The 26,841-nt window shown below is 40.9% G+C and overlaps 1 protein-coding gene across 3 annotated transcripts in view; it reads right to left on the bottom strand.

Annotated features, from left to right (window-relative positions):
* raph1a (Ras association (RalGDS/AF-6) and pleckstrin homology domains 1a) overlaps positions 1-26,841 on the bottom strand; it is an 89,051-nt gene that overhangs the window by 12,448 nt on the left and 49,762 nt on the right. For 2 of the 3 annotated variants that reach the window (XM_072685671.1, XM_072685672.1), the window contains exons 3-8: positions 23,921-24,040; positions 22,942-23,044; positions 21,166-21,797; positions 16,461-16,535; positions 7,898-7,975; positions 1,539-1,698 (exon numbers count right to left, since the gene is read on the bottom strand). In XM_072685671.1, coding sequence (XP_072541772.1) covers positions 1,539-1,698; positions 7,898-7,975; positions 16,461-16,535; positions 21,166-21,797; positions 22,942-23,044; positions 23,921-24,040 — 1,168 coding nt within the window. The remainder of the gene's footprint in view (positions 1-1,538; positions 1,699-7,897; positions 7,976-16,460; positions 16,536-21,165; positions 21,798-22,941; positions 23,045-23,920; positions 24,041-26,841) is intronic. The other variant, XM_072685673.1, reaches the window with a different exon arrangement.

Below are 26,841 nucleotides of genomic sequence, written 5' to 3'. Positions count from 1 at the left end.
CCCCAGCGATGGTGACGACACAATACCTTGACATGAAACTATGCTTTGGTAAAGCTGGTGACCAAATGAATTGAAAATGAAAATGGTAAAATCCCTAATCTGGGGGATTACTGCCGTCAATCCATTAGGTGATTAAAAAACCTTGAGGAATTAACAATCCCGTACGCTCCTGATCCTAATACTGGGATTAAACTCTGTTCCGTCACTTCGTGGGACCTACGCCAGAGAAAGTGACGTTTTACCTGCACAGAGCTAAAAACCTACAAACACAGCGACCACCACCCTTAGAAAGGGATTCTTCGAGGGTTCTTTACCAAAGGCAGTGGTTCTGTATAGACCCATGACAACTCAAAGAAGTATTTATTTAAAAACTTGTAGAAGGCATTTTATAGAAAATGGTTCTGTATAGCACCAACAATGGTTCCATAATTCTCAACGAAGAGTCGAAGAACCCTTTTTGCTTAGAGTGTAGCGAGTCTAAGCTCACAGGACAGAGACTGAGACTATCCGCTTGTGATCCAGATAATAACCACAAGGGAAAGAGAGTTCCTCATTAAGACTCCATAAGTGTAAGATAAAAGAGACTGAACAGAAGAAGCTCTACTGTTATCATATTCTCCTTTTGCATGTGATACTTGTATACAGGTACTAAATAAGTAAGTTAATAAGTAAGTAAGTTCAGAGGCTGTGTAATGATCTAATCAGTAGATGTATGCCTATACCCCAACAACTGAAACATCACCAAAAACAGAGTATCCCTTCTGCATCTCCTCGTTTTCTTTTTTCTGTCACTTTTCTCTTCTCTAACAGGCCTGAGCGAGTGTGTGCAGCAGAAGCCCTGGAGATGTAGGTTAGGGTCACACGCATGATCGCTCTGGACCTACATTCACAGAGCACAGCATGGGCTGAGCAGAGGCCAGCACACAGCCACACACTTAATCCTCCACTGTGACTCACAACTCAGTCATCAGAGACGGATGGAGAGATGGACATACAGATATGCAAAGATGAACAGGGAGAGAAGAGAAAGAGAGAGGGACAGACATTCAGGGAGAAAGATAGACAGGGGGGGCAGACAGAGAGACAGAGTGAGGAATAGACAGACAGGGAGGCAGGCAATGAGACAGAAAGACATGGAGACAGGTGGAGAGACAGACAGACAGGGAGGCAGGTAGAGAGACAGAATGTGGAGTAGACAGACAGGCAGAGAGAAGGAGAGGCAGTAAATCAAGAAGCCTTAACTTCTTGAATACTGTGTGTGCTGCCATTGCTTTGCAGCTTTGTCCTCGAATGATCTCTGCTGCTTCTTGTTGGTACTTCTCTACTGAAATGACTCTTCCTCAATTCCTGCTGCCCCTCCCCCAACATCTATGATTGCACTGGCTAATCCTATTGGCATTTCAGAAATGACAATCTGCACTAGGCCTACAGACCAAACTGGACCAAAACCAGGTTTTTGAAGAATATGGAAAATGGAAAAGCACAAAATGGGTGAGGCCTAAACCGGCTTATATCTGTAATGGGTGGGTTGTTCTCACCCATTTGTAGTTCGCTGATCATCTCCACCAAAGACCAGTCCAGGCTGTAGCCACAGTGGGATTTGTCGAGCAGGCTGTCCAGCACCTGACGCACCGTCTGCCTCTCGTCCACCATCATGGTTTTGGAGCTCTCGTCAGAGAGGTGCACCCGGATCACCAACTGGCCAGAAAAAAACAGCAGATTGCATATGTAATTGTCATATATAATAAAATATTAACTACAGCTATGTAGGAAAATGCTTACTCATTTGTTTGATTGATTTAATTTCCCTTCATTCTAACCTCTAATATTACAAGTTTCCAGGCTTACATTCTTTAATTCTAGTATACATTTCTATTATTCTATTATAATAAAACATAATGAATATAATTAAAATATACTTGGGTAGAATAAAAGTCACACAGTTTAAATAATTTATAATGGAAAAATACCTTGGCATAGTTGAATAAATGCCGGTACATGAAAGTGACACACCATGAACCTCAAACATGCATAACCAAAACAGGAGCTGTAAAACAATTCCAAAACCAGTACTGGCTCATTTTATTTACAGACCCTAAGCGAAAGTCTGGTCACATCTAAAGCTGTGAAAATGGAAAAACACAACAGCCACTTCAGGAGAATGTGAAGTCAGTCCTCTGAGACCACCAGACTTTGGAGCTAGATTCTAGAAAACATTGTCTGGCCAAACAAGAGTAACTCAAACTTAGCAAGCAAGGAATCCATCAAAAAGGCAGGCGAATCAAGTGAGTATCCATATTATGCTAAATCACCAGCTGGCCGGCTTTTACAGCCTCTTCTCTCCAACATCCACTAACTTGAAAACAAACTGGACAACCTCAAACTAGAGCTAACCATGCATCAGAAGGGGAACTCCAAAGCACCATAGCTAGGTGGGTGCTAGGCTAACAACTAACCCAGTTGACTGGATACAGTCTCTTCAGCTAGCTAACCATACACTGTGCTGAGAGGACATCAAGCTGACAGACAAAAGAGAGGACAGTTAAACTGTGACTGTGACACACCGGTGTAAGACTAATCACTAATAAATAATTACAGTGTTCCTGTTACAATGCTAAAAACAAAGCAATGCTTTGTGTTTATAATAATTTTTCACAATAAAAAGAAAATCAGTTGTTCATTCTAAAACAGGGTGAACAACAGGGTGGTAAAATTGTAAAACAGCATCTAGGCACTCGTCACCTCAACCAAAGTTACATATTTACAACTTATTCATTAACTAACAACTTGACATGTTAACTAACAACTTGACTATGGAAGAATACAGGGCAGAGTCAGTAAAAACAGGCTATATCAGGTTTGTTTAACACTCTTCTAGTGTAGAGCTTTTATTAGTTTTGTCTGTGAATTATTAATTCTTAAAAAACACAACAGATTTTTTCAATTAAGACATTTTTGACCTCTGTTTTTACGCTGGCTTTGTGACATGTCAGTGGATGATCTGCTCTAGTTAACACACCCTGGACCCCCTTCATCTCAGCCAAGCATGGAGAAACCCTCAGTGACAGACAAAAGCTCTACAATCCACTTCACCCAAAGACTAAATAAAATAAACCAGCTCCTCTCCGACACACGCACACACAAATGCATTCAAAGCAAGGCCCAGCATTACCCTATGAGCTGACGCTTCTACCAATCATCTCTCTCTCTCTCTTTTACACACACACACACACACACAGACACACAGAGACACACACTGACCTACTTTCACTGCCACATGGATGGTCAAAGGCAATCCAGTAGAGACACACTATTTTGAGCGTTCCAAGCATACAGACCATAAACACACAAGCTTGTTTGAGTTTTAAATAATCCACAGAATGATCATTCATTTACAGTATACACAATCAGCCATAACATTAAAACCAATAATATTGCCTTATATTGGGTAGGTTAACCAAAACAAAAAATTAAATCTGATCCATTGAGGTATGGACTCCACACGATCTCAGAATCTGGCACCAAGATGTCAGCAGCAGATCCTTTAAGTTCTGTCCAGACGGGCTAGCCTTCGCTCTCCATGTGCATCTGTGAGCCTTGGGCACCCATGACCCTGTCACCAGGTCAGGATAGGTACTCACCACTGCATATCAAGAACACCCTATACGTATAACTTTCTCACATATATTCAGACACCTCGCTTCCCAAGTGGTGTTCAATGAAAGACATCACTCATCCACTCAACATGACCACCTAAATTAAATTGTCTTTACACAAACACACAAGTCTACAAGAAATCTCTGTATTTTACCTTCACGCTTCCTGCAACATACAACGTAGTGGGACCTTTCCTCAGTCTACTCTCTTCAAAATAAAAGGGTTCTTCTGGAGTGATGCCACAAAATAACCTGCCAGGCCATGGTTCCTTTAAAATAACTAAACATATTTTTTTGGCCAGGGTTGCACAATCCTGGTTCTGGAGATTTCTCAGGTCAAAACCAACACACTTGCCTCCACCATGACTGGGCACAGTTGATCTATGGTATTGCCCCAAACAACACCTTTTGGTATCAATGGCTCTTTACTAATGGTAATGGACCACGACAAGGTCCAAAGAACCATGACACCTCACCTGTTTACTTCTTGTATACAGTGATTCTAATCCTGGTCCTAGATGACCCCCTGCCCTGCACGTTTAAGTGTTTACCCTGCTCTCAGCACACCTAATCCAGCTAATCAGCTAATTAACAAGCCCATCCTGAGTTTAAGGAAGTGTGTTAGAACAGGAAACCTCTAAAATGTGCAGGGCAAAGGGGTGCTCCATGACCAACTTGGGCACCACCTGGTTTAAACTCCTACACAGCACCAAAAATGCCTTTATCAATACTATATGTACTGTATTATCTTATACTGTATGCATTATATGCATGTCCCCTGCTCTGTCTATTAGCAATGTACAGATGCACCATATTTTTTAATCAGGTTCTCTGTATTTTACTGTTATGCAAAAGCAAATGCTAATAATAGGTTCAAATTAAGATGATAGAAATGATGTCACTTCTGTCCCCGAGATTAACAGTGTAATCTGATTTTACTTCACTTCACTTTCACTGTCTCGCTAATCTGCTATCTAGAACACTATATGGACAGAGGTATTGGGACACCTGCCTATTCATTGTTTCTTTCAAAATCAAGGGTATTAAAAGAGTCTATCCTGCTTTTGTTGGAGAATCTGTCTCTACTGTCCAGGAAAGTCTTCCTACTAGATTTTGGAACATTGCTGTAAGGATCTCAGTTAGTGAGGTCAGCATGTTAAATGATCACCCCATCACCTCATAGCCAACTCATCCAAAAAGTATTTGGTGAAGCACCACCAGAGAAAACGGTTCTACTGCTCTACAGCTCAATGCTGTGGGCTTTATACTCCTCTAGCCTACGCTTGGCATTAAACATGGTGCCAATAGGTTCATGTTTATCTGGTCCAGAGAGTCCTATTCTATTGGCAGTGCTTCTCTACATAGACTAGACAAGCTGTGTGTTTGTGTTCATTTACAATCTGTGTAAGATAATGTGTGCAACTGACAGTAGCTGAATACATTCAATAGAAGAAGTGTCTAGTTTAGTATACAGTGTACATACCCATATAAATTAAGTCTATTCTTTGTTAACCCCTCAAACTCCTAGGAATAATGGACTGTTCCATACTTCAAGTCCTCACTCTTGTAAATACTCTATATAGAAATATTATATCCATTATTTTTACAGAACAACAGTCTATTAATGTTCCTATATATACATTTATAATTTAGGGGGTTAAACTGATCTTCAAGCAGCAAACACTACAAATCAAAAAGAAAAAAAAGAAAGACTCCAGGGTTTATCTCTAATCTAACACACATCCTTAGCCTTGGTCATTACTCAGGTTTAAGAGATGGGTCTAATAGGCAGACAGGCTAGCAGCAGACTTTCTCTGAGCACTGTCAGGCGGTCAGCCAGCACGTGGCCACTCTGCGGTCTCCTGGGGCCCTGCGGAGCGGCCGGCAGTAATCCTAACACTCTGCATGCTTGCATTCATATCCAGCTTAAGTGGACTTTAAAAGCCGTTTTAGACCAATTCCACTCCAAGGGCGATTTCAGGACTCTGGAGATTCGCAGAGCTGCAGCCTTAGTGTTTGTATTCTGTAACACTGACCTGACCCAGAACAAACACTGCATCTGCATAACACTGATACACACAATGTGCAAATGAACGCTGGCATGTAAACACAAGCAAACCCGTGAGTTCACACAGCAACATGTTTAATCTCTTCCGTGTGTTGGAATGGACATCTTGGCCATGTTGCTTACATCAGCACAGCCCTGTTGGTAGTCACACATCATTAGTCTGTGCTTACCCTGAGCCTCTGAGGTGAGCAAACATGACCTGAAACAACTTAACGCACTTTGTAAAGACCAAGAACTGCACGCAAAACACACAGCGGGCCATAGGCCAAGCTTGCCCATAGCTGTGCGTGAGAACGTGCTGAAAGATCATGAGCATTTGCCCAGTGCGTTTGTTTCAGCCCTGTTAGTGTGATGCATACTGCAATGACCTATTTCTGCTTTCCTCGTGCTGCATCTGTGCAAGAGGAGAGAATCATGCTAATAAGATACCAGAGCAGAGCATCTGATGCTAATGTAAGTTACACCCTGCATTACAGTGGCAATATCAGCAATGTCTGTACTCTACCTGTATTTTAAACAAGGGAAGAAAGAAGAATACACCTGTTCTGTCAGCACTGCTTGCATATTGTTGTTGTTATTATTATATCAAAACCTTCTACCCTCTCCATTTGTAAACTCCAGCTGCCTTTTAGATACATGGATCACTAGAAATGATCCAAAATTGTTTGGTAAAAATCTTTACTGACCTTTGCAATGCAATCTGATTTGATTTCACTTTCACAGTCTCACTAATCTTCTATCCAATATCCACCCATATTTAAATGAATTCTGTTCTACTCTGGACTGTTCCATAATTCAATTCCTCGCTTTTATAAATACTCTCTATATAAATGACCTATTTATTAGTAACAGTATACACTAATTACAGTACAAGTACGGTAATTACAGCACATGACAGTAATTACAGAATTTCCTTGCCGAGGTAATGACACTGGGCTTGTGGACCAAAAGACAGCAAACACACACATAACACAAGTAAAATCGAGCGAGATTCAGCATGTCAGCTGTCAGTGTTCTGTTGAGTTGCGCTACCTTGTCGAAGCATGCTACCCTAGTATATCTTTATAGGATAAAAAGTAAATGTTAGGTAAATGGAAGGTGGCTGGAAATCGTTTTCGTATTTGTTTGCAGTTTACACTTTTGGAACACAAATTAACAGAAAGCATAGATTGTATGTAGCACATTTTCAAGAATTATTGTAAAAAACACATTCAGAATTGTGGATCAACGCATGCGCAGAGCCGCTATATAGAAAATACAGTTATATATATTTTTTAGATCTTCTCCATAGAACCCTTTGCAAATGCTGTATGATCAAATACTTTAATACAATGTTAGAAAGAGTAAGGTCATGGCAAGTAATTAGCTTTAGCTATGTTAACATTAGCTACAATTGCTGCTGCAAAGCACAAACACCCCGTTGCTGATTTGGCTGGAATAGTGTTGTGTGGGGCCGACCCAAGCCACTGTGTTTGTTTCCTATTTACAGAACCAGGGCTGAGTAACAACATCAGACTTTTACCAGCACGCAAACAGACCGGAGAGCTATCGAACCATGAGGAAACATAAGCTGAATTGTACAAAAAGTGCACTGAATTTAAATCAGATGCTAAAAAGTTAAAAACTAAGAAATTTAAAAATAACTGAACAAACTTGAATTTTAGGGGGTAAAATTGATCTGCTGCATTTTACATGCATGGATCAACAGAAATGATCAAAAAATGTTTGGTACATTTGGTAAATTTTGGTATATTACCACATATGAAAGATTATGGTCATTTTTCAGTGTCATATAAAATGACTAATTTAGAAATACAACAGCGATACTACAAAATCAACAATAAAACAATGAAAGAGAAGCTGTGACAAAGTGTCAATACACTAAATACACTAAATATTTCTTGGCCAAATATTTAATATGTTGACTTTACAGAACAGCGTATATGTTTAGTTTTTGGATATTGGCAAAAAATCTTAATAACAAAAAGAAATGTGCCATAATCAGGATTTTATCCAATTCAGAACATAATCAGTAATTGGGCATAAAATGACTCTCTGTTACTTAAAATCACAAAATAAAGATCACCAGTGGGCTGCTTGGATATAACCAAGGGGGTTGCATACGACTGTATACCGATCTAAAAGTCCAGGTACGGTTGATGAGCACTCTCACCTTTTTAACCTGTGCCTCCTTAATCTTCTCCAGGGCGACACGGATCTTCTCTGCCTTAAGCTTGGCAGCCTGCTCCTCCTACAGACAAAAACACACACACACACATTTACATTTATAACTAATGAACCTGCATCACAATAAATAATTAAAAACAGTGTCCTGATGTTCTCCTGCCTCCCTAGATTACTACTGCACCTGACTTCTCCAGCAAGAAGACATTGTGACTACAGGTTCAAGCAGGCAGGCAGTGTCTCTGATGCGCTAGTTCCAAAGGATGACATTAAACTGCTCGAAGCCAAAGAACATGCAGTATAAAGTAGAGATGAGAAGGGGTAAACATGGTTGGTCAGTCATATCCTTATATATGGCTTGTAAAAATCCGGTGGATTTGCATCTGGAGGTCCTTTCGAAAGTGCAGATTTTCGTTGGCAGATTAGAGCAAGCTGCTTCTTTCTAGTGCATCTTCATCTCAGGAATTCTAGATGCATCAGCAGAAAGCGAAGAATTCCTCCTGAAGATATAGCCAGCCGTCCACTGAGGAACTGGAATCTTCTTCATAGTCCTCTCTCAGCGCAGCTGAAGTGGAGTGGAAATCGATGAGGAAAATCTGTGCCTAAGAACGAGCCGATGTTAATCTTAAATCATGGGAATCAATGGAAAGATCTCGAAGGTCGTTAATGTTCAGTGAGGCACGCAGTCAGAGAGGAAGGGAAATCCTCAGCACACTGAAAGCAGGGGATCCTTCCAACACAACACACACACACCGCTAGGAGCAGCATGTGGGGGGTGGGGGTGTGAGTATGCCAGACAGATCTTACTAGTCCTCTCTCACTCTCCCTCTCTCGCTCTCTCTCGCTCTCAAAATCCCGCCCCTTTGCTGCCAGACACACTCACCAACTGAGCCCATTTCATTTTCTCTGAGTGACACAATCTAAAGCCTTCCCTTCCCCGAGTGTGTATACATGTGTGTTTGTGTGTGTGTGTGTGTGTGTGTGTGTGTGTGTGTTTTCCTGTGACAGCTGTGGAGCAGGCTTGGGAAACAGGCCGAATGAAAGTGTATTATCCTCTCTGTTCTGCAGTGCACAGTGGCGGTCATCTCATCAAGACACTCAAACACACACACACACACACACACACAAACACATACACACATATAGATAGACCATTTTCTATTGCATTCAATCAGCTCAATCTCAATCTGGAACAACACACACACACACTCATCATCATCTCCACCCCAAAACCAGACGCTTCTCATTTTAACTAAAAAAATGGCAAATGAGGGGATTAAACTAAACCAAAGCCTCTTAGCAGCCCCCCAAACGCAATAAACAAATATCTGCTCTCCACACCATTGCTAATACACTGACCCACAGCCACAGAGAACTAGCTAGCCTAAGTGTTTGTAAATGGCTCCAGAAGTAAACAGTGATGGGATTTCCCCAACATTAATTCAGATTTATGCAAGGATTACAACCGATCACTCCATTTATCAATTTAATAACGGACGCTGTGACCACTCCAGTGTCCGGCATAATGCTGAAGAATCCAAGCGAGAGAAAATGTGTCTTTAGCCTCAACTATTCAACAGTGACCTACATTACTTCACTGCTAAAGAGCTGCTGCTCTTCACTAGTGATGTTCTTATGGCCATGCACTTGCTATAGTGTGTAGACACCTGATCATCTGTTTTTTAAAGCAGCATTTTGTAGCATTTTTACCTTAAAATAACAGTTTAAAACTAATTGAGATGCTCCACTGACTTATACTAGATAATAGTGTCTCTATTATTGCTACTCTGGGCTTGGCATGTTGCTAACTGCACTAACTGCGTAACCAGAATTCAATAACCTATTAAATCCTGTGGTATTACTCTACTGTATCAGTCAACAAGCTTCTTTCACTTCAGATGACGGTGTTGTATCTTTCAGCCTGTCAACAAATGCATGTGTAAAGCATGTCCTTCTTGAAAAGTGTCTCAAAGGACAAATTATAATTCCTGACTGTAGAGGGAGTTGAGGAGAATTTCTCACATAATGCTGTTTTAAAAGGTCAAGGCTATTTATATGAATGTCTGTCCACCTTTGATGTAGTAACAGCATCTATGTTTCTCAGTTGGCTTTATACTAGATATTCAAACATTCTTGTGGGGATTTGATTGCATTAAGCTACAAGAGCAGTGAGGTCAAGTACTGATGTTCCACTTCTGCACAGCGCAATCATGAAGGTCTTTATATATATATCCCTCAAGGCACGGTGACTTTAGGCTTATGTACAGCTGCTCCAGAGCATCTCCTAATTTTAACAACACTTCTCTATAGAGATGGATGAACCTTAAAGAAGCAGAATTCACTTTGTCTTTGGGTGGTTCAAATTAAGTGGAAATTACAAAGTGCAGTGATCATTTCACACTAACACCAAAACAGACAAACCCACTAGTGATATGTCAACCTCACATGGGATTCTAATGATTCTTCACAAGTCCTGATCTGAATGTGATGCAGCAGCACATCCTCAGTGACTGAGAAAAAAAAAGACACAAAATCAATCCCGTCATCACAGCAAGCGGAAAAAAGCTGCTAATTGGACCAACAACCCAACAGCTGCTCTCCTGCCCTAAAACCGCACATCATAAACCACCAGAAGAGCACAAAAAAGGGATGCGCTGATCAATTAGCTGATTAAAATAATGATTAAATACTTTGACTCGCCCTCCTGCTGTGATTGCACACATACATGCTGGTCAATGTGTTTTGGAATCAGCAAGCAGGGTGGTTGTGTTGGGCAGCAGGAAGCCAGAGAGGAGTCATCCTGAGCAGGTGTTGTGCCTGTGGGCATGGATGGGAAAGGCCAGAGATATCAAACACTCTGATAAAAGCAGACACCAGGAGAGGAAAGTAGCATTCAACTAAAACACAAAAGACTGGATAAAGTGAACAAAGGGACATTTTTTGCCTGAACATTCTCCTCTGGATTACAATAAATACACCAATCAGCCGTAACATTAATACCACCTGCCTAACATTGAGTAGGTCCCGCTTGTGCCGCCACAATAGACCTCTGAAGGTGTCCTGTGGTATCTGGCACCAAGACATTAGCAGCACATCCGTTAAGTCCTGTAAGCTGTCAGGTGGGGCCTACGCAGATCACATAGTTGAGCCACATAAGTGTCCATGACCCTGTCACTGGTTTACTGCTTGTCCTTTTTTTTTAGTCTTTCTTTTAGTAGGCACTGACCACTGCATACCAGAAAAACCCACACGACTAATGCCTGATGTTTTGCCTGATCCAGTCGTCTAGCCATCACAGTTTGGCTCTTGTTAAAAGTGTCTCAGATGCTTATGATTGTACATTGTTCCTGCTTTAAACATATCACCTTCAGGAACTCACTGTTTACTTGCTGCCAAATATATCCTACCCCCATGACAGATGCCACTGTAGATGAAGATATTCAATGCATTTCATCTGTCAGTGGTATTATTGTTATGGCCGATAAGTTTATGTCACCAAATGTTGGTTTAAACAAAAGTAATCAAAATCGATTTTGATTACTTTTGCAATTTTCTGCCAATACTGGAACGTCTTGCAAGATTTGCATTACTTGCCTTACTTAAAATAGGGAGAGTTGTAGGCCGAGATCGGGTTGTTTGGCCACAGTGACCAGAGGTATGTTTGGAAGAGTAAAAGTGATGTTTTCAACCTCAACACTGTACCAACTGTTAAGCATGGGTGAGGCAGTTTTGTGGTCAGTGGAATTGGTTCATTGCACAGTGCATCAGCTAGGCCAGGGGTGGGCAATTCTGGTCCTAAAGGGCCGGATTAGTGCTCAGTTCTGTGATTTTCTTGCCAGGTTAATTGGGGAAATCAGCAAACTTTGCTGGATTCCAGGTCCGGTGGTGTCTACCCTTGAGCTAAGCTGTTGAAACCTGAATACAATTGGGTTCCAACAAGACAATGACCCCAAAGTCATATTAAAGGTGGTTGTGGAATGGATACAGCAGGCTAACATTTTGGGATGACCTTCCCAAAGTCCTGACCTCTCTGTTATTGAAAATATGTAGAACACATTTGTTACTTTAATAAAAGTATAGAAATGGGAGTGTCAGTTAGACAGCAAAACATTAGACATGCATTATCTGGTACAGTATTAATAACCGGCCTAAAGATAACTGCTGAGTCCTAAAGTAAAATAAGGTTCAAAGTAAGAAAAGAAGAATTTAGTGAACAAACTAAACCTTTTATCTTGTGTATTGGTGCATTTCAGTACAATGTGATATGACACAAGCAAATTCAAGCAAATTATTCATTCCCATCTTAGATCTATGATCTATGACACAGCTGGGGATAAGTAATCAACTATAAAAGGCACGTGGACAACTCAGCTGGAGAGCTGCACTTATGGCTGTAGCAAAGCTGGTGATTTTGTGAGAGTGTGTGCGAGAGGCACAGGGAAAGCTGGATGATTTACCTCCCTCTCCTACTCTGAAGAGGATTACGAGAGCTGAGCCAGCACGTTTTCTTAGCCTGAACTCCAGCATTGACTGTGCTGACCACACCCCACTAAAGACTAGCTAATGCTAAGCACAACAGACCACACCAAATCAACAAACAACCGCACCTTACCCACAAACCACCTGGCAAAACCACAAAACCATTAGGAACAATTCAGAGCAAAAAAAACAAGCAACTACATGCTGCATCCATCAAAACCCAGCAATGTTAGTTCAGAGAGAATGAACCAGTCAGTACATGTCAAGCCTATATGTGCATATTTTGCACATATAGTTTCACAATGAATGGACAAATAGAAATGCTCCAGAATGTTTAAAGTTAAGAAGAGTTTTTCTTTTGTGTAAAGTTACCATTTTGAAAATTATTTTTGTTCAGAAATACAGACAAAAGTATTGGGACACCTGCTCCTTCATTGTTTTTTTCTAAAATCAAGGCTTTTGTTGGAGTAACTGTCTCTATTGTCCCGGAAAAGGTTTCTACTAGATTTTTGAGCATTGCTGCAAGGATTTGATTGCATTCAGTGGCAAAACCCTTAGTAATTCTGGGATGGTGGATGATCACAACCCTACTTCACCCCCAACTCCCTGACTGATTTCTGAAGTACTGGATGGAGCACCATCATTCCAGAGAACACAGTTCCACTGCTCCACAGCTCAAGGTAGGTGGGCTTTATACCCCTCTAGCCCACACCAGGCATTAGGCATGGTGCCAATCGGTTCATGATAATCTGCTTCAGACAAGGTATGTGTGTGAATTTGCACATTTGTGTTAGCAATGAGTGCAGCTTTAAGTCATTGAATGCATTCATTAACCTTGTATAAACCTCCAAATGTTACAACAGTAGAAAAAAAACATCTTTCAATGGAAGTCAATGCAAACATATTTTATTCCAAGTCATTCTGGAGCATTTCTATTGGTCATGAAACTTTATACGAAATTATAGCAAAGGGGTATAAAGTACACCTTATGGTAAAAACGTTTAAATGTAAATATACGTCCTGCTCTGAGAAGCGTGATGCAAACAAGCTCAGGTGTGCAAAGTCAGCAATCTGCAGCATGACAATGGGTAAAGCATGACCCTGCTTGCTCTCAGTCTCATTACAGTAATAGGCTGAGTGCTGAACCTCTGTGAACCCTCTTGCTGCTTTACCTCATTCCAGTTCCCAGAAGCACACAGCATAGCTTTGCTTAGCCAGGCACAATTACACCACAAGTTACATCTATACACACATTCACCCCTTCAAAGCCCAGGAATAAAACTGCTGGAGGGCCTGTAGAAGCTACAGAAGCTAGAAGAATGCTACAGTGCTGAACAGTCGTCCTGTTAAGAGGTGATCTGTCTGACAGTAGGAAGTCCGGTATTCTTCTGATGCAACTTGATCCACTCCTGAATTCCATCTGCTGTCCACCCACACAGAGGCACTGCCTGCGAGACCCGCACACCACCTGTCTGTTGGCGCTATTAGAACAGAGGATGTTGGTTTGCTAGAGAATAGCTACAGAAAGACCCTAAGGGGTTACTGCTAACATTGATACACACAACCCCACATCACTGATGTGAAAGTAAAAGTTGATTCGATTAGGACAACCAACATGCTATAATAAAATAACAAAAAAAAGGACTTTTAAGACAAAATTCTCCTGGGGAAAAAGGTAGGTTATGAGGTTTAGCTATGACCGCAATGTCACACACACAGTGATATGTTGTACTACTACTGCTCAAAACTGGTATCACACTCTTAAACATAAAGGTGCTTCAACTGTTTTTCTGGGCGATGTAATAGAAGAACCAATTTTTTTTTTGCAAGATATGACTGCAGGAGTGTAAAGAACATTTATGATGGTGAGGAACCTTTTCATCCAGTCAACTTTCTATGAACCTTTGGGATAGTATGATCTATGCCCACGAGGCTGAAATGGGTTATATGGAACGACATTGTGTGAAGCCAAGTTCCTCCGTGGCAGAGGTGATCAATGAAGAAGAGACAGGGTGGTCGTGGGAGCGAAGTGGTTCGTCACAGAGGTGAAGTGAGAATGGAGGGTTTATATAAGGTTGAGGGGTGGCCCATCTCCTAATATTTAGTATGTCATACGTTCTTCACACTCACTTTTGTTGCAGATAAATGACTAAAAGGATGTATAATGCATACTACTTAGTTATTACTGCATATAAAATAACTAATTAATGACAACATCTACTGTGAATAGTAGTCAATACATATTAATATGCATATGCACATACATATTGTCATGGTCAAGCAAAAACTTTGTATCCATTTGTATTTGCTGTTTTCTACTTTGTGAAGGTGAATTTGCATTGTGTCAAAATTGCATGATAAATGGACCAATAGAAATTCTCCAAAATGTCTTCTCTTGTAAAAAACAGCCATTTTGGAGATACAAGTTTTTTTTATGCACATCACATATAAATACACTCAATCACCATAAACCAGATAAAATAACACAGAAACCTGGTTTTAATGAGCTGCATTTTCACTATGCTTGCTCTTCAGCTCAGAGAGGATGAACCATCACTCAGAGTGCTGACACATGCACATGCATGCTTTTCACATCAACACTCAGCAAACAGTCATAGTGCTAGACAACACTCCCCCTCCTCACTCCTGAGTGCTCTTTCTGCTGCTGTCATCATGTCCTTTGTACAAAGCATTAAGATGCCACATATATTTAGAGATGGACGCCAGATTCGCAGGCTGCAGGTTGGCTTTATAATATTATGACTTTTTGTGTCTAGCATTATGACCATCGGCGGCAACACATGACGTGTTTCATGACATATAACAGAAACCCACGCGCTGGCTATAAAGTTCAAGGACCACCATGCACACGCTCATAAATAATATCTGCTTACAGCGTCCGGCATCAATCACAGGGTATGTCAGGGTCCAGGTTGAGATCAAAAAGGGGCAAGGGGCAAAACAGCAAAGCAAAGCATGCAAGGCTACATATAGTTGTGGTCAGAGGTTTACATACTCTCGTGGACAATATGTTCATAGTAATATTGGGCTTTCAGTGATTTCTCTGAACTGTTCTTTTTCTGGGATGGACAGAGTGTACAACATCTAACAGACACTCAGGTGCACAGGGTTTTATGTTTTGGGAGTTTTCTGAAATCAACACTGGGTTTTACATACACTTTACATACAGGGGTGAAGTATATACACCCACCAATTATTAATATGAATTAATTATTTAATATGCTAGGACCAAAACCTCTTAGCTTCCTGTTAGCGATCATGATTGACTAGCTTCTCTGTGCACACATAAAAATGTGTTTGTGTTATAGCACATATTGGATTGACCAACACACACATAGTACACAGTGCAATGGGAAAGGGTAATCAGGAATGTCTCTTGGAGGCATTTCTAAAAGAACTGCAAGTTCTAAGATCATCAGGTGTAGACATCTTCTCAACTGTCACCCTCAGGAAACTGTTTTGGATAGTCCTAACCTAAGAACAACCTAAGGCCTTTCATGAACAGCAGCTTCCAGCCTCAACCCTATTAAAAATATGTGGACAGTGCCTGAAAGTTATTCCAGGAAACCAACCAATTTAACTGAACTCCAAACATCCAACCAGAGTTCTACCAGAAGCTTGTTGATGGACCAAACTGATCTGACCAAACTGCTGTTTGCTGTATGTATATTTTTGACCCAGAGCTGATTTCATTTAAAACCTGTGCACCAGATTCTTGTTCTTTCTATAAAAGATGTATACTGTCACTCATCCTGCCCCCATCCAAAATAAAAAACCTCACTGAAAGTCCAATATTGCCATGCAAACTTACGACCACAACTGTACATACACAGGATAACAGAAATAGGAAGAATGAGGTAAAACAAAAAGGTAAAAAAGGTCTCCATAACAGTTTGGGATTTTCTTATCCAATTTCATACCAGGACTCAAAACGACAGAAAGTAGGGCAGCAGGGATAACGGATAACAGTGCTGTGCAAAGTGAGGTTAGAAAGCCACCAAGAAAGACTGATCACATGCAGGAAAATGCAGGAAAAGAAAACAGGGCGTCACCTTCGTCAGCAAGTGAGAGGGCTTTCCTGCAATGCTTTTCAGTATCAGAGAAGTCTCCCTGTCCAGATACGAGTGCTTTGAGCAGGAGAAAAAGAGAGAGAGATGAGACATTAGTGCTTTGATTATCAGTGAATACACAGGAAATTTGTGAAAGCATGGAAACAAATGAGCTGGTGGTGAAATATGATGTCCTTCCATATAACTGTAATAATAAAAGTCATTAGGAAAGACATATGCTTTATTAAAATGTTGTACACTATATGTCCAAATGTTTACAGACGACATGCTCATCCAGTGTTTCTTTTGAAATCAGCGGTATTAATTGGGAGACTGTCCCCATTTGCTGAAGTAGCAGCCTCCACACTTCTGGGAAGGCATTGCACATTGGATATTGGAACGTTTATGAGAGAAGTTGATTGCATTTAGCCACAAGAACATTAGTGAGGTCAGGTACTGGTGCTGGATGATTAGATCTGGATCACAAAGGCCTCTTACTTAAGCCACCAACTTATTTGAAAGGTACTGGATGGAGCTTTAATACTTTAGACAATGGAGGCCCACTGCTCCACAGCCCAAAGCCGTATTTATTATTTATTATTATTATAGATTATATGCTTTGTGTGTGTGTTTGTGTACAACAGGCACTTCTTAAAGTAAGCCTCAGTTAGAAAGCTTACTGATGCTTTTGGACATATAGCACATCTGTACAAGCACAAACCAACATGAACACATACTCACACAAACACACCCATACAGAGAACTGGTGTCGCAAACCGGATCCTCAAATGCACTAAATGCAAAACGCCCCTCACATGCCAGGGATGTGTAGACAGTTACATACATTGCAATCTAATCTGTGTGGTCCTTTAATCTGAGTTTATGTACAGGCTCTTTCTAGCAGTCTTGAAGGTAAGTGGATTCAGTATTAAAACACACACATGCATACGCGTTAAGCTGTGCTTCTGTCATCAGCAGCACCTGCTCATACTTTATGTCCCCTCAGTGGGAGTGCTCTGCCCTGATTTGTTAGAGTGCTGTAGCATTAAGTTTACTAGAGTTTAACAGATTAAATATCTGGGTCAAATTCAGACTGAAACTATTTGCAAGCCAAAAAACCTGGATAAAAACCCTCTGCAGTGGTTGGTGTGGCGCAACAGATAACACCACTACCTGCCACTGAGCTACCACACGATGTGGGAGACTGGGGTTCGATTCCCAGTCGGGGTGACTATGCTGCGCTACACCAATAGGAGTCCTTGGGCAAGACTCCTAACACTACATTGGCCCTCCTCTGTAATACGAGTAACCTTGTAAGTCGCTCTGGAGAAGAGCGTCAGCTAAATGCCATAAATGTAAATGTAAATGCAGTGCTGCAGCCAAACATATATCTATATAATGAAGTCTGCAGAAGGGAAAGCAGCTTTACTATACATTTCTGGCCTTTAGTGGCAACCTAAAGCTTACACTTAATCTGGAGGTCTATAGCTCTCATCTGTCTCCATGTATGGTAGGCCTTCCCTTTGGCAAATTTCATATCAACAGACTCTTTATTTTACATTTTCTTCTCTTAGTACTTTCACTTGGTTGGTCTTGGCACATCTTAAGGGGTATATAAAGGGTTGTTGTCCTTTTATATATCTTAATTATTTAAGTGTTCCACATTAAGTGTTGTTATTCGTCTTGGCCAGCTCTGCCAAAACTGGCTGTACTGGGCTGAGTGATGGACTCTTAAGAGGGGTATCTGTTAGTGTTAAAAGTATTTACTCTGCTTCCCCCATGAGGCATGTTAGTTTTGCACTCAGAATGACTCAGATATGATAAAAATGGCAGAATGGCGACATGCTTTCGGTACATGGAGCGGACTTAGACACTGGCTTTAACGGGTTTGTAAAGCCGTGAGTGAGGTCTGTATTGAATGAGGAACTGCAGGGCCTCATGCAACGCTGCAGCAACTTGCAGCAGATTGGATCTGATCGACTCTCAGGATTGGCTAAGTTAGAGAAATATCATCCAAGAGCATATTTGGGCTAAAAATGGTCCGATACGGACACATAGTCATTCTTTCAGTCATTTCTTCTAATTGACCTGCTGGTATAACTTTACTATGTCTGCCTTCTTACTTCAGTCATTCATCAGCACTGGAAGCTTTTCGTATGTTTTCAAGTTTTTACTTCAGTCTTGCTGTAGCAAAAAGCTTGGACTTGGCACAATATTTGAAGCGGAAAGCAGAGAGCAGTGTAAGTCTGTTTGGTCACACAGACGATCACAGAAGAAGAGAAGCAGTTGATTCTCTGTCTACACTCAAACAAAGCATTACCCAAACCAGCCCGGGTGACTAAACTGGCTGGACAATTAGGCTACTCCTTCCCATTCACTCAGGACGTGTGCTAATGTGACTGTGAGAGTCTGCTCGTCAGACACAGGACTGTGGGGGCGGTAGCTGTAGAGATGAACCATGAATGAGAGCATGTGTGACAGGGCTGACTAAGAAAGAGAGGTGGCCTATTTAAAGAAACATTAGGTCGCATACAAACACTGTCACTCACACACTCAAACACACACACACACACACACCCTGAACACTAAGAGCTCTAATTAAAAGGGTATCATTAATTGTGTTACCTTGCTGTGACAGCCTAGGGACACATTAATAGAAGTGCAGTAAAATTCAGAGATTCTGTTCATTTGACTGGTACAAAGATCTCTTATTTACAGACCACCATTCAAAGGCACAGAATACCTCTGATTAGTCACCAAACACATTTTGGTTTTCAACATTACAAGACCAGTTTTGAATTTCATATTGTACCATTCACCAAAGCCTCTCAATTCAACACAATATTATTCAGATCAATACAGACATCAATACAATGTATCAAACAATACATTCAACAACAGCAAACACAGTACTGATTATGCTGCATGAATTATAAACGAAACAACTATCTGTTTGTATTCATAAACAAACTGGAAGGTTTCTTTGTTTGAAAGTGTGTTTGATGTGTTTGTGTGTGGTTATTTAAGCAACGCCAAATAACTTTGCTTTTTTAAACATCACCTAGGAAACTCCTCGTAATACTGTGCGAATAAAAGTCTATTCAGTGAATGTGCTTTGTGTTTTTACTGGATTCAGTTCAATACTGATAAAAATTTTACATTTCCAACTGATTCTACTGACCACTAGTGGAAAGCAGTTCCTCTTTTTTCCACTAGTGGTCAGTAATTCCCAATCTCCTCTCCAGAGTATGCAGAGGAGTACACATCCTCACTTTCACAAATATCAATCTTTATGTATATTGTTGTTCAGCATAATGTTTATGCATACACAACTGTGCAAATGTGTAATTTGTACTTTGAAGGTCTCAATGGAAATATAAAGAGTAAAAAGTTCAGTATCTCTTGGACGCGAATACTGGAATAAAATTCAATACTTAAATGCAATATTTAATAATATATAAGCCCATGTTTTCAGGTAATAAGAAATTCAAAAAATCACTATATTGTCTAATATCTTCTGTATTTTGTGATTCTTTGCATCTCTAACAAATATCTGTATAAAATGATTCTAATGTAAAGCAGTATTGTGCAATGTCACTGCCAAATAATTGGCAGTTTTCAAATAATTAGAAGAAAACAAGGAAGTAGAAGGAAAATTAGATTGATGGACAGAGCACAGCTGATTCTAATCACAGAGAAAGCTGTATAAAACAGATATAAAAGTTAATGTTCAAAATGCTGTGTACTTCAAAAGTGGAGATACAATCTAAAGGCAGAACAGCATTTACAATGAAACAAATTCATATATAAATATACATTCATATGTAAATACTGCATAGTACATATTAACACCTTAATATCTTAGTAGCATAACTTGCTGTCCAAGTGAATTTGGGAATTTGCAATACTGAACAATTTCATATGTCTTATATTTTAATCTGCCCTGAACAATGTCTTACGGTACATAAGGTAATTATACATATATATTTTAAAATAAATAGAGTACTTTGCAGCGGTTTCAAACACGTAAAAACAGTACAAAAAAGTAAAAAAGAGTTTCCTATGTTTAAGAAATTAGAGATGGAGATCTTGTGAACTAGTTTGAAGAACAGAGCTTGGTTCCAGGTTTCTCATGGATGCCTCCAGCCAGAGCGTGGATTTGTCAATTACATCACCAGCTCAGCTGATTTAACATCATTAAGCACTGATTTACCAAACCAGGTGTTGGATGATGACTATAAATAATACTAGACTCCCATGAGGAGAGCTCAGGAGATGTGTTAATGAACACAGTGATGTAAAACCTGGACTTGTGGGGTGAATGCTATTTGCATTCATTCTAATTTCAGTGTTTTACTGAGCAAATAAAGACTTATAAATATAGATAGTATATATATATATATATATAAAAAGCTTTTTACTGTAATAATCACACCATCTTAAACGTAAGCACAACAACACTGTATAGACAGTAAATATGTGTTAAGTGATTCCAAACTTTTGAATGGTAGTGTATATTATGTTTGCTTTGTCTGCATTCAAATCTAATCATGATGTGGAATATACACCAAATACATGCTTCATTAGCAAACCCTGTGAAGGCAACATCAGCCAGCATTCTATGGCAGCATTTGCTTTATGTATTTATGGTATATGCATAAACACGCTAGCAGCAGCATTAGCGCAGCTTTTCAGTGGTTGTGTATACCTCTGAGCTCTGGTGGACCTGCTCCTTTAGGCTGTCCTGCTCCGCCTGCCTGGGCTTCTCCATGTCCAGCGAGTCCATGCTGGACGCAGAAGCAGAGTTGATGCTGGAGCGAGAGGAGTGGACGATGGCTCTAGCCTCATGCTCGCTGACTGTCCCCACTGAGCCCGTGCGATGGTGATGATGATGGGCAGGCCTACGGGTGGTAGCGTATGGGACAGAAGCGGCGGAGGCGAAAGATGCCGTACTCTGACGGGCTGCCTCGTCCATGCTCTGTGAGGCACGCTCCAGTTGGGCGGTGATGTCGTCCAGGGAGAAGTTGGAGGCCAGCGGTGGCCGGCCATGGCCGCTGCTCGCCACTCTGACGGTGGAGGCAGGGGAAACGCGAGTGCTGCTGCTAGCACTGCCTCCACTGCTGCTGCTGCTGCCCCCGCCACTGCTGCCCCCACCACCCGGCTGTTTTGTGCTGTGGCTGCGGCCTGCTGGAGGCTTTTGACGGACTCTTGTATCTCCGGGCAGGACGAGGCGGGAGGTGGAGCCGCTGGGCTTTCCAATAGTGGTCAACTCCTGCTCAATGGAGCAGAGGTCAGCCATCAGAGCATCCAGATCCACAGAGTCTCCCTGGTTCAGAGCCTCTGTGAGACAGACAGGGGAAAGATAAACACTGCATTACTCAGGGGACAGAACAACAACACATGACTGAACACAAATATTTGGGGTGCCCCCTGTTAACCCACAGGCAGTTCCACAGAGTGCTATTGGGTCAAAATACAAGGGGGCTCTAAATGATCATTTGTCAAACTATGTGACATGTATGTTCCATGTGATCTACTACTGGCCCTTTAGATGCCTTGCATGCGAATACACTATATGGACAAAAGTATTGGGACATCTGCTCATTCATTGTTTCTTCTTGAAATCAAGAGTATTAATCCTGCTTTTGTTAGAGTAACTGTCTGTACATTGCTGTGAGGATCTTATTGCATTCAGCAACAAGCACGTTAGTGAGGTCAGGATGTTGGATAATCACCACCCCAACTCATCCCAAAAATATTAGATGGAGCACCATCATTCCAGAGAACACAATTCCACTGCTCCACAGCTCAATACTGTAGAGGAGTGTATAAAAGTACTGAATAGACAAGTGGGTGCTACTGCCCTCTAGAGGGTAGGTTGTTAAAATTCGGAATTACAATTTTTTGAACGCACTAATGGAGATCGAGGAAAGGGGCTGCGTCTCTTTGTTGTGCAGCATATCCCTCCTAATGTACTCAATTTTGTGTAGTAAAAATAATGATAATCTTGGGTACCAATTAGGTATCAAATACAATGAATAAATCTCTGGTAAAAATGTAAGCACCCCTGATTTAAGCCATTTGTTACCTAAACTGCTGAAAATCATGTAGCAAGAACATCTAAAAGAGTACCGATGATCTTTAAAACAGTTTTATCTAAAAACATAAATGAGATAAGTGTACAATTTTTTTTAGTAGTCTAAGTAGAGCATCTGTGAGGTAAAATTTCCTTTCAGTATAGAAAATCCTTCGGTCTATAAATGTCAGAACCAACAGTCACAACTTTAGAGAAGCCAACAAACTTTAGGGCAGGATCCCACAGCACATTAACAGAAATTCTTATATATACTAATGGAAAGATGAAATATTTTCAGAAATGCCCAAAGATGGTGTGATCTTCATATTTTTATACACATACTATTTCATTAATGCTCATTTTTCACCACTATGTTGGTGTGTGTGTGATGTGGAATAGCAGTTTTACCATTGATGTTGTATATGGAGAAGCGGTAGGAGAAGTTTGCCATGTTGGTCTCCTGTCTGAGAGGGGCTTTCTGCATCTTCTCTGGCTTTTCATCATCCAGACTCTACAAAACACACCGATCAGACATAACATTAGCACTACCTGCCTAATAATAAAATGTCCCCTTGTGCCGCTACAACAGATATGACTATTCAAGGCATGGGCTCTGAAGGCGTCCTGTGGTATCTTGCACCGAGACATTAGCAGCAGATTTCGCAACAATGAGCCTTAGGTGCCACATGACCATGTTCACCACTTTTGGTAGGTACTGACGACTGCATACCAGAAAAACCTCTCAGAGCCCATGCCTGACCACGATGTCTAGCCATCACAATTTGGACTTTGTCAAAGTGTTTAAGATCCATATGCTTTTTCAAGCTTTTAACCAGTCACTTTCAAGAACTGACTGATCACTCGTTGCCTTTACAGATGCCACTGTAGATGAAGATAATCAATGTTTTTCTCCTGTTTTATTATATATATATAATAATAATACACACACACTCTATACAGACTTCGCCATAAGCAGATGGAACTGTCATTTGAAAAACATTTCAGAGCAGTACTTTTAAACATGACATGGCCCCACATATGGATGCTCACCGGGGTCTAACCAGGGTCAGTGATGAGACCAAGACGTGTTAAATATGGGCCCCATCTGGGTTGTACATTGCACATGGGGCCTAGATAGGATCCATGTGAGATTAGGGTGAGCCGATAGGACTTGTTTGGGAAGCCCAACTGGATCCCAGTAACGCCTGTAAAAACCCTCTTAGAGCCCATGCCCACCTGGAACGTACCTAGCACATGTTCTTCCCATGTGAGCCCCACATGAGCATGTTGGCTGGGGTAGTGTAAACAGTCATAACAGTATGATATGATACAAAACGATAATGATACTGAAAAATATTCAAATCCTGTCCACTACAAACACACACACCTTTGTTAGCTTGTCCAACTCCCCAAGCCATGCTCCAAACATTTTGTCCAGGTCCTGGTCTTCCTTATCACTGTCCTCCTCGGCTGCATGGTCCAGTTCTTCATCTGAAAGCTGCTCCATCTAAAACACATCAAAACAGGCCACATTTAAACCAACAAAAAACTGGACTAGCCTTAAGATACAGGGAGAACATCTGACATTCAGAAGGTTAAAGACCTTAAAGACCAGAAAAATGAAAGATCTTGACAGTTGTTTTAGGGTAGTTCAGACCAAAAAGGTCAGTAACATCACTTTATTTCAACTCATATGAAATGTGTATCATTTGCTGCATCACGCGGTGGAAGTGACCCCTCACTGCCCCCTGGTGTTCATATTTAAACAACCTCTGGCCTGTACTAATAAGTTCAGAGCAAGATTAAACCTTGTTTATCACATCACGCTACCACTCTTGACACTATCTAAATTACAGCGTGGTTATTTAACATCTCCAAAGTCTTTGAAGAGAGTGCCAGCAGCGTGACTGATTTATTAATGACGAGGAGAGAAACAGGGTGCACTCACACAGGGTAAACAGATGTAGGTCGTCTGTGAGTGCATGTGTGTGTGAAAGAGAGAGAGAGAGAGAGAGAGAGAGAAAGGGAGCGAGAGCCAGAGAGAGAAGACAACACGTTCCACTCCTTCTGAACAGCAGTCAGTTGGGACGACATCTCCTCTGGTCATAAATGGTTCTGGCATCCTCTCCATAAACAGACAGGAATCACTGTCATAACAAATAGAGCCATAATTCTCCTTGCTCTCCAAAGATGCAACACCACACAAAAGTGAACACATACACAGATCCATATTCTGAGCCAAAAACACATGACTACCCAGAGCACTTTCACAGCACTGTATGCAAATATTCAAAGGAACAGGAATAATCCTCAAAGCATATTAAAATTCCTTGGAACTGCTTAGGTGTAAAAGGAGCTTGCTCTGTTCCTGATGCTGAAGCTGTCGAGTCTGTACCAGGTCACAGTGCGCCCCACTCCACAGTTCAGCCATGCTAAAGGTGCTCTAGAATGGAAAACTGTGTTTCTCTTGGCATAGTTGAGAAATTCGAGTTTGGTACATGCAGCTGACATACCATGAACCGTTGTATAATCACTGAAAAAAAAATTACACATATCCAAGATAAAGCTGTAAAACAGGCCAATTCCAAAACCCCAAAACTGTTGCGCAACAGTCTTGACTTGTTATATTTACACCCCAAAATATGCACACATCCAGTCCATCACTGAAAGCATTTCAGGCTCTGAGGCTGTGACACAGTACAATGCAAAGGCCACTTCAGGAGAATATAATGTGGTGAGTCACTCACCTCCTATCTAAACATCAAAATGCATTTACTGCAGAAATGCATTCTATAGCGCTTCATACATTTTTTAATATTCTATAATATTTTTTTCATATATAAATGTAATGTGACGTGACAATAAAAATGTGATTCCATTTGATTCATTACTTGTTAGTTACTATAATACAATGCACCTACCAATATGCAAGCTTTAAAATATGACCTAATCTGAACTAAACTGATATGCAATGCAAATAACAGAATAAAAAATAACAGAATAACACCGAGGAAACACGTCTGCTGCAGTAGCTCAAGTCTCCCTTTATCTATGCACTGAAGGCTGTATTCTGCAGGGTGTATCTGTTGAAACACAGATGAAAGTACCGGCTAAATTCAAGATAACTGCTACACTGTGAGCGCAAAAACTACATTTAAAGATAAAAACGGTTAAGACAACTTCAAAAATATGGGATGTCTAGATTTCGACCAGAGTAAAAGTTATACGGGCAGAAGACACGACTACTTTGGTGGGTATCAGAAGGATGCTGAAAAAAATACATTTAGACTTTGTGGTGAAGTGTTTTGTAAATAATTGGTTTATAAAGGTAAAAAAAAATAAAGGTGCACGTATCTGTCACACACACTAGTGAACTAGGGGCAGTGAGCACACTGCCCCTAGTGGCCGGGGAGCAGAGAGGGTGAAGGGCCTTGCTCGAGGGCCCAACAGTGGCAGCTTGCCGAGCCCGGGAATTGAACCCACAACCCTGTTATCAATAGCCTGGAGCTCTAATTGAGCCACCACTGCATGTTAGCCTTCCAGAGAAACACATACAGAACACAGCACAAACTCCACAGTATAATGAATGTAAATCTCTCACTGAAAGGACAATATAGTCCGTATAGGCTATGCTTAATCTCTGTGCTGGAGACGGGTCCTTGACGTTGGTCACCAACACAACTTACCTTGCATCCATATTCTGGTGAGGAATGTAAATAGCATAACAAGCCTCAATTTAGCACAGTACAAAATAATCCACTGTCTGCCACCAATTTTTGTATTAAAAAAATGGGCACAATGTTTTTAAGAATCTAGAGCTCCACATGGTTTCAGAAAAGTGTGTGATGACACAGGCCTGCAGTGTGCATGATGCTAATTGGTGGGGATTGGCTGCTCTTATTTGCTCCGGCGTAAAACTAAAGAAGCCAACTTTGTGTAAATTCGTTTTTTTGCTGTTCAAAAATATATCTATTTTTCCAGAATCAACAGTGATGCCTGTAGAGACATTAAACAGGCTAATCACAGGCCAGAATCCACTTACACTCCACTACTGCCCAAGGAGACGTTAGCAGAAGCACACAATGAACTCTGCATGACCCTGTAATGGTCAGTGCTGGACTGAGAGCAAATACGCCTAGCCTATAATTTGAATTAGCACCAGGCAAACATAGAACCCGATCCAAATTCCTAAATTTAAGCTTTAAATCACATATCCTGTTATGTTACTACACGGCTAACAATGGCTTCAGCATTCTCAATTGAATTCTCAGTGTGAGCCTTGCGACCTTCGCCACCCTGCTCCCAAGT

This window comes from Salminus brasiliensis, chromosome 8 (assembly GCF_030463535.1).
Source record: "Salminus brasiliensis chromosome 8, fSalBra1.hap2, whole genome shotgun sequence".
Lineage (NCBI taxonomy): Eukaryota > Metazoa > Chordata > Actinopteri > Characiformes > Bryconidae > Salminus > Salminus brasiliensis.
Note: the sequence above shows the minus strand (reverse complement) of the source record. Positions and strands in the feature narration are given on the sequence as shown.